The 14339-nt window shown below is 39.0% G+C and overlaps 1 protein-coding gene across 1 annotated transcript in view; it reads right to left on the bottom strand.

The window, feature by feature from the left end:
• The window catches only part of Map4k3 (mitogen-activated protein kinase kinase kinase kinase 3), a 162298-nt gene that overhangs the window by 73028 nt on the left and 74931 nt on the right, over positions 1-14339 (bottom strand). The window contains exons 4-8 of the mRNA XM_005360786.2: positions 10727-10791; positions 7502-7557; positions 6808-6855; positions 2792-2834; positions 1128-1200 (exon numbers count right to left, since the gene is read on the bottom strand). Of these exons, the coding sequence (XP_005360843.1) occupies positions 1128-1200; positions 2792-2834; positions 6808-6855; positions 7502-7557; positions 10727-10791 (285 nt within the window). The remainder of the gene's footprint in view (positions 1-1127; positions 1201-2791; positions 2835-6807; positions 6856-7501; positions 7558-10726; positions 10792-14339) is intronic.

Genomic DNA, 14339 nt, shown 5'->3' with positions numbered 1-14339 from the left:
TAAATTAAAAATAAATAAATAAAATAATGGCTAGTGCTAGACACAGCAAAAGACAGGGCTGTAAGATTTCTATAAAGTCATCTTAGCACTAATTGACTTTTAAAAATTTGTATTTGAAAAATACAAATAAGAAATTATATTTATCATGTCTCCAACTTAAACCGAACCAGACCAGTAATGCAACTGTGCACTGAGGGCCAGACTAGAGATGTTGGAGAGTGGGGGCTTTGATGTTGAAGTCCTGGCAAGAGTATGCAGCGGGGAAAACCAGATCAGTGCTGTGCCTGCCCATCACTGCAGTCAGTGCTCAGCTAAGCCACCCAGCACGCAGCTAAGTAGCCAAAATGATGGAGTAAGAAAAGAAATCAATGATAGGGCAGAGTAAGTACTCACTGATAGGGGTTTACCTAAGATAGTAAAGACTATCTACAAGACAGGTATGGCTGGAAAGGAAGGTCTGTGGATGAGAGACTACTAGAAAAGGGTTCAAGGACCGAACTGGGGCCTGGCATGCAAGATTCCAAATGGCCAGAAGCCTGCCCTTGATTGCAGTCAACCAAGACTGCAAAAAGGTTTGGAGAGACAGCTCAGTGGTAGACTGTTTACTCAGCATGTTTGGGGTCATAGATTCAGTTCCCAGTAACACCAAAAACAGCAAGGGTTTTGAAAACTGTGAATAATATAATTATTGGAACATGCAAGAAGAAAAGGATAGATATTAAAAACATTAAAATGTTTTAACTATGTGTTAAAACATTGTTATTAAACATGTGTTATTAAAACGTTTTAACTATCAGAAACCTAACAGCTGTATCAAACTTTAAAGACTTTCCTGCATCATGAAAATCAGTATGTAGGATAGTTTTTGGCCAAGTAATCCATCTAAAAGAATACATGCTTACATTACTAACCGCACTGACTTCCTTCATGTATTCTGACTTAGGTCTAGGAATTCTGACCAGTCTTTTCCTTTCCTTTCTTTCTTTTCTTTCTTTCTTTCTTTCTTTCTTTCTTTCTTTCTTTCTTTCTTTCTTTCTTTCTTTCTTTCTTCTTTTTAAAGAAGTGCTGTATTTAATAACAATAGGACAATAAATCAATATTTTTTAAGTAAATTAAAATAAAATTACCAATATGGGGTACCAATGAAGGACTTCCGTTTGGCAATTGTAGCTGTTATCTGTGCAGAAACTCCAAAATCAGCTATTAAAAAATAGGAGAGGAAATAAAATCATTTAAGGTAATACCAAAAGTAACTTTCAATAACTATTTTCATCAATTTCACGGAAATGGAACAGTCTCACACATGTCATGTTTTCTAACTTGGTGGACTATTAAAATATCACAAAGTAGTCTGTAACACAGCCAGATAGATTCCCATATAATTCACATTAATGAAATAACAACAAAGGTTAAGACCAAATAATTCTGATAGGAAACAAAGGGCTTGGGAAAACTGAAACTGACACTGATGTAATTTCTAGTTTCTAGGAATCTCTATCTCAAGGAGTATTACTAAAGAGGACCTTTAAGTAGCTGTATGTTCTACTGACTCTCTGCCAGACCCAGAAGGACACCGCAGACGAAGACGCCCGCTGCTAAACCCATCTAATTAAAAAGGCCCCAAACATGACAGTCCCCAAATCCTTACCTCTGCAGAACAGTGCAGGTCACTAGTGGGGACTTGCTACTGTTCCTCAAGCATGCTCAGCTCAGCTCTACTATTTCTAGTGTGTTTACAACTCTAAGTCGGCCCTAAGGGAAAGCAGGCATGAAGCACTGCACAAACTCAGCGGCTCGCAGAGACGGCTCAATGAGTACAACACGGAGGGCACAGGACCTCACAGACCAGGGTGAAACCTGCTCTCCTCACTCACACTGACAGCTGCTTAGGAAAAGCACCTTGTATGTTAATAACTAGATAAATATTGTCAATCTGGTTAGTCTGTTTATGTTGTGGAGCTAGGGACAAACCCAGTGCCTTGTACTTTCCGGACAAGGGCTCCCACCAAGCTAACATCCTGAGTCCTATTGACATTTTTAGAAAACAAACGCATATTTTAAAATTTCATTTGTCCTAAGTAGTTTCAAGTTTCCACATTTGTTAGTATATTCTTGTTATCAGTTAATAAAGTTACTATATTGAACACTTTTCCTGATTTAAACTCATACTGAGTTATTACTGGTTCTGAACTTTATTTTAATTATACTTTATATGTTACTGTTTAAAGTAAAGCAACACTTAGCATCTAAATTATATTCTTAAATTATATATAAATATTTACTATATAAATTGTATTCTTATATAAATTATATTCTTATATAAACATAATAGTTTGCTTTTTAACTACAAAGTACTTTTGGTGCTACTAAATATTATTTATTTATTTGTTTGTTTAATTTTTCTTCTCATTTCTGGTTACAATTTATAGAGATTTCCTACTGGAAGCCCAGCCCCTGGGCTTAGACGTAAGAGTTCCAATGCATATAACTTCATGGCATTTTTGCAACGATCTGTTTCCTGTGAAGGACAAACTAATGCCTGTTTAGGGGTAGGGAAATGAGACAGAGAGGTGACTGGCCTGCAATGAGATTTTCACTGAAAAATAAATATACTTATTCCTAGGGATGACCAAGGATGGACAGAGACTTGTAGCACTAAAAAATAAATATCCCTGGGGTGATCTAGGACAGAGGACTTGTACTTCTGAAAAACAAAACAAACAAAACCTCAAACCAAACTCAACTATGTTCCAGAAAAACATGTGCATGTGATGAACTCTGATTTACTTACCTAACTTCACATGACCGTTATCCGTTAATAGAATGTTAGCGCCCTTCAAAGGGAGAACATTTTAGTTGAGTAGGAAACAGACATTTTATTAGGTGAAATATATATTAGGTTAACTATACATATCAAATAATCACAGCCACAGACATAGAAATCCTTAAATTTAAAATGTGTTCAGCAAAAATGCTACATAATTACAGGAAACATTGTTGTTCACTTTCAGTTAATCTCATGATGTTCACATATGTCTCCCCTAAAAAGGCTCCTTGCTAACACGGTAAGAATTCTAGCACAGACATGATACATTTCCATCTAAATACTATTTCTTGGCCATCACATACCATCGCCACACTAAAATGTTATTTTAGTCTCATATTTCAATTGCTCTTATTATTATTTAAACTTGACTACTATAGTTCCCATCCTTAAGAAGCCTGCTCCCCGCCCTCAAACTGACCAGTGCTGGCACATGACTACCTACTTATTGGTAGGTGAGCTTTCTACCCTAATGGCTTTGTCAAGAGCGTTGAGTCAGCTCGCATACTGATCACTAGCTGTGGGTCCACAGCCACTCCCATGTAACGCTTAAATGAGCACACCAAACCAGGAAACTCTTTAATTCAATGTGCTGGTATGATTACAGGTCAAGGGAAATGTTCTTAGATCCCTCCAACAAGACAAAGAAACAGAAGAAGAAAAGAAAGAAGGAAGGAGTGAGAAAAAGAGTAGATGCAGCAGGTGGTGGCACACACCATTAATCCCAGCACTCCTGAGAAAGAGGCAGGTGGAGCTCTGTGAGTTCGAGGCCAGCCTGGTCTATACAGTGAGTTCCAGGACAGTCAAGGCTACACAGAAAAACTCTATCTCAAAAAATTAGGGGAAAAAATAGAAAGAAAATGGAGAGTTCTAGACCCCTAGAACATCATCCATGAAGTGGAGCTACACTCACTCATAACCACTGATCTATGGGACAATGGGTGAAGGAAAGAGATGCTAAGAGCCCACATCAGGGCTTCCCATCTATCTCCCTCTGCACAGTTAGACTCCTGCCAAATCTTTACTATGCTCTCTCCCCACCGTCTCGTTGATTTTCCTAAGTTACAACCTTATCACTCTGACCCATTTGTTATTTTCTCTATCCATCCCTCCCTTCTCTGAGAGACAGCTGACTGCCAGTCAGGCACTTAAACTCTGGTGTACAGTAATAAGCAAGTTCCAGTGTTTGTGTGTGTAGGTGAGAAAGAATATAAAAAATGATTATTTATGGCCCAACAAAAGAGTCAAAGTCAGGAAGAAACAAACTCTCAGAAAACAAAGAACGGGGCCGGGTAGTGGTGGTGGTGCACACCTTTAATCCAGCACTCTGGAGGCAGAGATAGGCAGATCTCTTTAAGTTCGAGGCCAGCCTGGTGGTCTACAGAGCGAATTCCAGAACAGGTTCCAAAGCTGCAGAGAAACTCTGTCTCAGAAAAAAAGAAAGGAAAGAAGGAAGAAAGGAAGGAGGGAAGGAGGGAGGGGGGAAGAAAGGAGGGAGGGGGAGGGAGGGAAGGAAGGAGGAAGGAAGGAAGGGAGGGGAAAAAACAAAGAATGGAAAGAAGTCCTCTGAAAGCCGATGATATTTGAGCAGAGGTCTTAATTAAGTTGAGTATAGACAACCACACCCAAATCTGAGACAAGAATGTTCTAGGAAGAAAGGACAGCAAACACAAAGACCTAAAACCAGAATGAGCTTGAACTATTCCAAGAACAGCAAATCTAGTGTGGTTATGTTGTGGGATATTTGTACCCTGTGTAAATGTGTATTGCTGTGATTGGTGTAATAAAAAGCTAGGCAGGAGGTATAGGAGGGATTTCTGGGCAGAGAGAGAAGAAGTAAGAGGAGTTAATAGAGGCTTGAGAGAGATGCAGAACTAGTCAGACCCACAGAACGGGACAGAGGTAGAAAGTAGATTAATAAAAATACGGGTTAATGTAGGTTCTAAGAGTTAGTTAAAAGCAAGCCTAAGCTAAAGGCCAAGCTTTCATAATTAATAAGAAGTCTCAGTGTCATTATTTGGGAGCTGGTGGGTCAGAGACAACTTGGTACATGGCTGAGACATAATGTGTAAAGGAAAGAGGAATGGAGTTCCAGGCCAGCTCAGAGAAATGCATGCAGGGCCTGGATCACACATAACCTTGCTGGTTACAGGCCGAGCACCTGCATTTCTCAGTGAGTACTAAGGGAAACCATGGTGCTGGTAAGCAGGGGAGTGACATGATCTGACTTTAAAAGGCCATTCTATTTGTCAAATAGTGTGGTAACTAAGCAAGCACTTGAGAATTGAAGCAATGAGAGCAGGAAGAAGGCTACTACAGAGATACGGGTATCATAGTATGATGAAAGCTTAGACAAGGGTGGAGGCAGTGCTGATGCTCAGAACTTACCCAGTCCCCAAAGTCTAAAACAAGTCCTTGCACAAAGGGACAAAACTACCCAGCCAAGTTCATCACCTGCAAACCCCACACACTCCCTGCTTAGTAATATAATACAGATATCATAGTCTCCAAAACGGCCTCATACTTCACTCGGCATTTCTGTTCAGATTGTTCTTTCAACCTAGAGAACATGCCAATCTTCACTTCTGACAAAAACCTACCAGTCCTTCCCAGTCATCCAATGCCGATCACTGGGCCATCCCTCAGCACTCATTTACCTTCGAAGGACAAGATCCCAGCTTGTGTCTTTGAAGGGGCTTATGGTAAATACCTAAAGCAGGAGTCCACACATCTACTTACATTCCAGGGAACACTGGAATGTGAGGACAGAGTCCAGGGCTCCATCACAGACTACGAAAGCAACAAGAGTCATTTCTCTCACAAAAGGTTAAGTTAAAAACTTGAGAAAACAAAAGAGGGAGAGAATGGTACAAGGAAGGAAAAAAGAAGAAATAAACAAAAGGAAAAAGGGTTTCCATTAAAGAATGCAGTAGAGACACCCTCGGGAGTCCTGTCAGCCTGAGCTAAAGTCAGCTTGGCCAGCACCACTGTCCTCTGGGAGCCAGAGTAGAGCACAGAGTTGCTAGGCGTCTTTTGCCCACAAAGACACTTTACTAATGACATCTTATATTACCTCAAGAGTGCCAAACTTAGACGATACAGTAAGCGTGCAATTTACTGTGATTTTATAGAAGCTATGGAGCTAATTTGTATTTTACAAATGAAATAAAAAACAAACAAAACAACTATAAAAACACTAATCCAGCCAGGTGTAGTGGTACTTGTCTATGATTCCAGTACTTGGGAGACAGAGGCAAAAGTAACAGGAATTCAAATATATTCTCAACTACAGAGTAAATCTGAGGACAGACAGCCAGACCTACATGAATGATGTCTCAAAATACCTCTAAACCAGACCCAACTGAGTAAAACCCCAAACTAATCCACTCAGCTCCACACTTAGAGGGCAAACTTTACTGTATGTTGGTGTGAGAGGTCCATCTGTCTTTTCTTGGTTAATGAATAAAGAAACTGCCTTGGTCTGTTGATAGGGCAAAACTTAGGTAGGTGGGGAAAACTAAACTGAATGCTGGGAAGAAGAAGGACGGAGTCGGAGAGACTCCATGGATCTGCTGGAGACAGATGCTGGGAATTTTACCTGTTAAGCCACTGCCATGTGGCGATACACAGATTAATAGAAATGAGTTAGATTGATATAAGAATTAGCCAAAAGGAAGCTAGAGCTAATGGACCAAGCAGTGATTTAATTAATATAGTTTCTGTGTGGTTATCTCGGGGCTAAGCTAGCCAGGTGGACACGACGAACAAGCGGACTCCAATAGTATGTGACCATGCCTCAACAATGCTACTCTAAGAATGTAATGTGCCTTACCATACATCACTCATGTAATATTGTAATTTATTTCAGGTAGCAAACTTAACAAATAATCAAGAGAAGTCTGCTCAGAGATTGAATTAGAGTATTTAAAAGTGAGAAACAAATTATTTAAAAGTGAAAAACAGGCCCAAAATAGAATGCATACCTTTATATCTCTGTGCATTTTTCCTTTACTGTGGAGATAATACAATCCCTAGGGTTTTAAAAGACAGGAAAACAAGCAAGATTTATCACACAGCATCACTGAGCAGTAGTCACTGTGTTATTTACTCTATAGAAAACCAAGTGCCAAGAACCAACTCATTACAATGAAATATCATAGATGACAACAGAGTCAGAGTGAGAAAGATAAAGAAAGCTCAGACAGAAGCACTCATTTTTCTAAAATAACATTTAGTAAATTGTACAAATGACTTGAACATACATTAAAGTATATATTCCACTAGAATCAGAATAAATTTCAATTCCTCTGATACTATTGAATTTTCAAAACTTTCTTTATTATAAGAGGAATATACAGACCCACAGGACTTGAAGTCTAGGTTATACTGTAATCTTTAGGCTTTATAGCATTTAATTGTAAATACAGCTTGCATTTCTAACAGTTTGTATATGCATTAAGGGCCAGAGATATAATTTGGTCCATAGTACTTGTCTAGCATGTGTGAAACCCTGGCTTCCACCCTCAGCACCACAAAAACAGAACAATGCAAATAAGTAAAATAATACAACTATATTTAAAGTTTTCAAGAGTTTACCAAACCAATTATCTTGTCCCCTAGCAGTAATGCATAGCACATAAACATTTAGTAAAAAATAGTACTTTAAATATGACTTGCCTGTAGTGTTTCTCTGCTAACATATGCAATCTGCAGTTCTGAGAGGGGTCCAGTTACTATAAGAGAAGAAAATTACTATTAGTAAGATTAAGCAACAAGTTTTCCACCAAGTGACCAAGTTCATAAATCCCATTAAGAACAGACTCAACATAACTAAAGAATTTTACTAAACCCAATGCCCAAAAGGCAGTTTTCACTTTGATTCTTTTTAAGTCTGACATGATCACTGTTGTATTTCCAGTGTTATAAACAACGCCTGGCACAGAAAAGCTGCACTGTGTTTATAAACGAATGAATGACTCAACTGATTATGCTTTTACTTTATACCTTGCTGATCCAATATTCACAGATGTTTAAAGAATGCCCAAGTGGCTTAAGTTTTCATTAAGGTTTCTTTATTGATGAGTAACATGTATTACAGCTGGCTTTAAATCAATATTTTCCCTAAAAGTATTACCATTGTAGTTATAAAATTAATGTATGTTCACTATGAAAGTTCTACTCAATACAGAAATTAAGAAAGCAAAGGTCTCTTCCTTACCCAGGGTATTACTCAATAATACAAAAAGTTTGGTTAGAATCTGTAAGTTCATTTTATACAGGCATTTTATATGATTTTCAACTTATAATGGGTGATGTTCTGGATAAATCCATTTTAGGTTGACAATATTCTAGGTAAAAAAAAAATTGTATATACCAACACATCACATACACCAACATATGATATCACAGCTAAGCATTCCTGAGTTACCTAAGGGTCTTGTTGCTCAGTGGGATCTGTACTTGCTACCACTATCTAGAAACATAACCAAGAGTAATGAGGGTTGACAGAATGGCTTTTCTCCAGCCTGCAGTCCCACTGGACCAGTTTCTCTCTTCCAGCTTGTCCCCAAACAACCACTCAGAAGCTTAATATCAGTTACAATTGTTTGGCCAATGTCTTAGGCTTCTTACTGGCTAGCTCTAACTATAAATTAACCCATTTCTACTAGTGTTTATTTTACCGTGAGGCTCGTAATCTTTGTTTGGACTTCCCGTCTAGCTTTACTCTGCTTTGATGAAACAGCTTTGGTCATCAACCAGTAAAAGCAGCACATACACAGAAGGACATCCCACACCACATAAGCTCTCACTATACCTGAGATTAGAATAGCAGTCTGGGAACAGGTCAAAATTGGCATATGGTTTGCACTGAATGCATATGTCTTTCACACTATTGCTAAGTCAGAAAGCCTATAAGTGGAACCATTGTAGATTTAAATGTATGAACATACAAATAAGCAAAAATTAACTCAGCACACATGATTGTAAAACTTGCTTTTTCACTATCATAGACATTTTCCACAGCAATATATATGCCTTAAATTTTTTTTATCATAATTGTAATGTAAATTATACTGATAGACTGCCATGTGCTGTTTCAAGATTGTGAAAAAAGAGGAGGCCCTCCTTGTCTCCTCCAAAAGCTCCTGTCTTGGGTCAGGCTGGCCCCTAACTCTGTAATGGGAGAGAGAAAACCAGCAAAGCAGGAAAGGTGTTAAAAATATCCCATCCCTGAGAAGAGCTAAAAGGTGAAGAAGCTTTAACAGAGGCTGCTGCTGTTTATCTCCCACACATAAAATGCCAGTGGAAGGAAAGCTACAAACCCATTCAGGGACAGAAAGTTCAACTGGGAGTTCCGAGTGGCAGCAACTTCCCCATTCAGTTTCTGCTGGGTGTTTGTAAGGCCACATTTGATGGTGGTGTCTTTGCCCTGTCATGAGGCCATCTCAGGCATTTTTGCTGGACGCTGTAAAGTCCTGATTTGATGCTGTGCGATCTGAAGCTTCTACTTATCTGCCACTTGCTATCTTCTTTTACTTTTGCTTGCTACATACTTAATTACTTCACTCACTGAAAACTGAAAGAACGGCAGTGATAGCTTATTCTCTGGACGTACATAATATTTCCTGTGTGTGCATTTGCTATGGCTTGAGTATATGTTTCTCTAAGATTTGAAGATGATTTCATAAAACCTACCATCTTTCTCGTCCTTTAACTGTGGTGGTTAGAATACACTAGAACACCAGTCCATAGAACAAAAACACAGCAACAATCCCACTGTTGTGCCATTCTTATGCTAAATAAAACCTACACCAGAAAGATTAAGTGCTAGGAAAGGAACTCTGAATAGTAAAATTCCCACCAAAATGGCCTTTCACCGTCTTCTTTAATACAATCAACCTTGAAATTACTAAGAGGCCTTGTGTTTGAGAACAGGAATTCAAGAGAAAATGTACAAATATTTCCTCAAAGAAATCAACTTCTTGAATTATTAAGATACTGTGTTTTACATTAATCAAAAAGTAAACCTGCAGAGAAAGAATAAGCCTACTCCAGTCAGAACCAGGATAGAAACAGGAGACAGAACAAAAATCCCACCGAAAACAGCAAACAGTTTATCTTAGGAGTCTTTTGTAGCTCACTGACTTTCAATAAAAATGGTTTTAATCATTTTCTAATTCCCCATATTTCTGCACTAAGAGAACAAACATTCAAGTGCTGCTCCATGAACACCTGAGAGCAAAGTCAATGACTTCAGCATCACTATCACCCAGTGTCTCAGTTACTGCTCTCCCGCTGAGAGGAAACACCATATAAGATGCAACTTATAAGAGAAAGCAATTATCAGGGGCTTGCCTACCGTTTTAGAGAGTGAGTTCACTATCATCATAGTGGGAAAGCATATCATCATAGTGGCAGGCAGGGAGGCATGGTGCCAGAGCAATAGCCGAAAGTTCACATCTGGTACACAAATTGCAGGCAGAAAGAAACTTCAACACCAATGCCCAGTGACATACCTCCTCCAAAAGGCCACACTGCTTCCAATATGGGGCATACCTTCTAATCCTTCCCAAACAGGTCCACTAACTGGGGATCAAACATTCAAGCATAAGAGCTTATGAGGAACATTCTGTTTTAAAGCATCACACTCAGGTATCATGCTATTCTGTCACCAAGGGCAGAGTCTGAAGCTCTGAACTGTGATGTTCCTTCAGAGCGAGCATGTGATTCCAGTGCATGCAGCTTTCTCTTGTGTAGAGTAAATGCCCTTTCATCCGTACACACCACGCAGTTCAAAAATAAAGCATAGCTTTCTTTTCTTAAACAGTATTAATGTTTGGATATAGTAGGTAACAGACTAAGAAACTCTGCTTAGCATCTAAAAAGCAACTCTGGTCTCACCATGATATATATCCTGTAAGGAGCCGCCTCCACAGAACTCCATGCAGATCCAAAGTTTATCTCGCCTGTGAAGAAACAGTCGTCCATTATGTCTTCATGATTAAAATATTTGTAATAGTATCTTGTGTACTATAACACTGAAAAACTAACAAATGCAACATGCTGTCTTTTTAAAATGCCAATTAATCCCTTAGAAAATGATTTATTGCGTTGCTGTAATTCAACCCTAGATTTTACTACTTAAGATACACAGTTTGTAGAATATAAAGCTGTCATTAGGCATATTCAATGGAATTTCCCTTTAGTTAAAAACTTCCTGTCTTATGTTTATCCATTTACCCAGATTAGCACAGAAAATGTCAATATATCCTAAACACATCACTTTGAGAGCACTTTTAACCAACAAACAAATGTAAATGTTACCTTCAAATAAAAAAAAATAACATTTCCAAAGCCTATAAAATTTATCACTGTTGTTTAGATAGTATTTCTCATTCATATCCTAAGATGTGTAATCATGCAGTGACAGAAGAAATAGCCAAGATTTACATCTTTCTCCTTTGTTTATTCCTTTATTCAATCATTCATTACTTTTTTCTCTTAAAACACACCAGGAACTATACCATTCTCTGGGGCAGAGATAGGAAGGAAGTTTCTGGACTTGGTAAATTCTAAACTGTTCTATAGGTAAACAAATATCTGAATGAATAAAATAATAAAAAAATAAATAAACAATTAGATCAGAAGCCAGGAAAATATGATCACTGGCCTGAATCTAGTCCGTTGCCTGGTTTTGTATAGTCCTGGAACAATAAATGATTAAATGGTTGGGGGAGATCAAGAGAGTATATTTGACATGTGACAATGATGGGAATTTATTTTCTATAGTTTCATTAGAACAGTCATATCTTCCCACTTATATCCTGTCTGAGCTAGTACCAAGACAGCAGATGTGAGTAGCTGCAAAGTGTGTCACTCACAAAGACCCAGTTTTACTACATGGGTCTTGATAGACAAGTATCACAAGTTTTCTCCCATCATAAACTAAAGAGCCTCAGAGTATAATAGGGACTGCTAGGGAAGGGGAAAGAACCCAGAAAATGAAGAGAGGGTAGAGTAGAGAGGGTGGACAGGATTTAAGCAAGTTACATGCATGTATCATGGTGTGACCCAGTGATCACATTATTGCTGTGAAGAAACACCATGAGCAAAGCAGCATGGGGAGGACAGGGTTTATATGGCTTCCCTTCACATCACTGTTCATCAGGGAAGGAAGTCAGGACAGGAACTCAAACGTGGCAGGAACCTGGAGGCCATAGTCCTTCCTACAACAAATACTAATTAAAGTGCCCTACAAGCTTGCCTACAGCCTGGTGTTACAGAGGCCGCCCCAAAACTGAGGCTCCTTCTTCCCAGAGGACTTTAGCCTGTGACAAGCTGACAAAACTAACCAGGACAACAGTGAAGCTTAGTAATTTGTACAAATAACACATTTATATTTTTTTAAGTTACAGGCATTTTATAAAGAAGTTGTTTACTGAATTTTGGATTAATGTGCTATGAGAGCTCAGAGATGAAAATATCTTGGTAAATTAAGGGAAGGTTTTGTGAGAAGACAACTTACAAGCTGGGTCTTGAAGTTCAAGCAGGAGAGAAGAGGCCTGTGCAAAGGAACAGACACTTGAAAGAAGACACTATACGGGAGAGGCTGGGCGATGGGACCTCAAGAGACAACGGCTAGAGATGAAACTAGAATATGTTGGGGTTGTGCCACAAAGCAATTCTAGTTGTGGGATCATCAGTACAGTTACCTTCACCGGGATAATCCTTAGCTCATCGACATTGCCCCCGAAACGTGGTAGCTAAAACCAAGCATTACTCTGAGTGCCACATGAACAGAGCATTACAAAGCAGAGCTGTTGGTGTTAATAGGAGGACTAGCTGGAGTAGCTACACCTAACTGTTGGCTTGGCTGGCTCCAGCAGACCATGCGGCATACAGCAACTGCATGAGCAACCAGAGTGGAAAGATCAGCTAATTTGATAGTGTGGAACAGCAAGGTACCATGGGTCCAGAAGGTAAGGCTCAAGAGAGTAAAGCCCAAAAGAAATCAGAAACCATTTAAAATTGACATCTTACATAATGTCATATGCATGGAAGGATATATAAGCACCACAGCTAATGCATACATTTCTGTTGCTGTTTCTGATATGGTACATATTAACAAATGCAACCCATAGAAATATCAGATGGCTGCCCAGTGGCAGTTTTAAGAACTCTGAGAATGGCTGGCTGTAGTCTTATTCAAAATAAGAAAGGCAAGGCTGGGAAGTTGGCTTAGTGGTTAAGAGCACGTGTGCAGAGGACCAGGGTTCAATACCCAGTACCCATATATTAGATTACAAACATCTGTAACTCTAGTTCCAGGGTATCCATGGCCTCTGAGGGCACCAGACACACATGTGATGCACATACATATACACAGGCAAAACACTCAAGCACATTAAATAATAAATTTTTAAAATTAATACAAAAAGAGGAAGGCACCTCTGACTAGAGGTTGCTACAAAGACATGTTTAAATTCTTCATAGAACCCACCCGCTATCTTCTTTACTGAGACACCATACTCCATCTCTTTTATTAATGTAGATATATATGTACAAGCATGTGGAGGCCAGAGGACAAACTTCGGTGTAAACCTCAGGGATACTGCCTACCTCTTTTGAGACAGGGTCTCTTACTGGCCTTGAGCTCACCAAGGAAGCCAGCCCATCCTCCTGTCTGCATCCCCATCACTGGGATTACAAGATGAGCCATCAGGCCTGGTATTTCCAAGTGGGTCTCCAGGGCTGAGCTCAGGACATTGTGCTTGCAAGACAATGGAGTTATTCTGCCAGCCCTGGAGTTCTAGATATTTCTGATTATCAATTCTTCACTGGATCAATAGCTAACAAAGATTTCTCTATCTGTGGGCTGTCTCTTCACTTGTATTACAATTTACCTTATTTAAATTACCTTAAATTGTTCCAGGAACTCAAAGAAGATGCAAAGTTATTTTTTTTTCTTTTTCAAGAATAAAAACATTAAAACGAGATGGGACTGATTTGGTATTGCTTTCCACAAAGGCCAGGCTGGTCGCCAGTTGTAAGTGCTCACTGATGACATGATTAATAATTTATTCACGATGTTTGCTGGGGAATGGCTGACATTTGATTTGATTGTATTTTTTTTTAGAAGTCATCTTTCTTCCTTTTGCAAATTAGTCATTGATTATCTCTAATTTTCAATGTCTCTCCTATTTGTAAAAAAGACATCCACTGATAGTGGATGACAATCACATCTGCTAACTGTTCAGTGTGAGACAGAGCTCATATAAATCTAAACTTTAAATTCATTTAAAGTGTCTAGCTGCCTTGTAATTCCCTCCTCACCTGTCATGCTTCAGCTCCACCTCAAATGCTTTGCCTGCCCTCTCCAGCTTGAAAACAGTTCTCCACACAGGAGGAGCTACCAGGGATACGCTCTCTGCTGTCTTTCAGATTCACTGCCACTGGCTTCCACTTAAAACAGTTCCGTTCCCTGATTCTTCTTACTAACATGCAGTGTGTATTT

The sequence above is a fragment of the Microtus ochrogaster genome, linkage group LG3 (genome assembly GCF_000317375.1).
Source record: "Microtus ochrogaster isolate Prairie Vole_2 linkage group LG3, MicOch1.0, whole genome shotgun sequence".
Taxonomy (NCBI): Eukaryota; Metazoa; Chordata; class Mammalia; order Rodentia; family Cricetidae; genus Microtus; species Microtus ochrogaster.
Note: the sequence above shows the minus strand (reverse complement) of the source record. Positions and strands in the feature narration are given on the sequence as shown.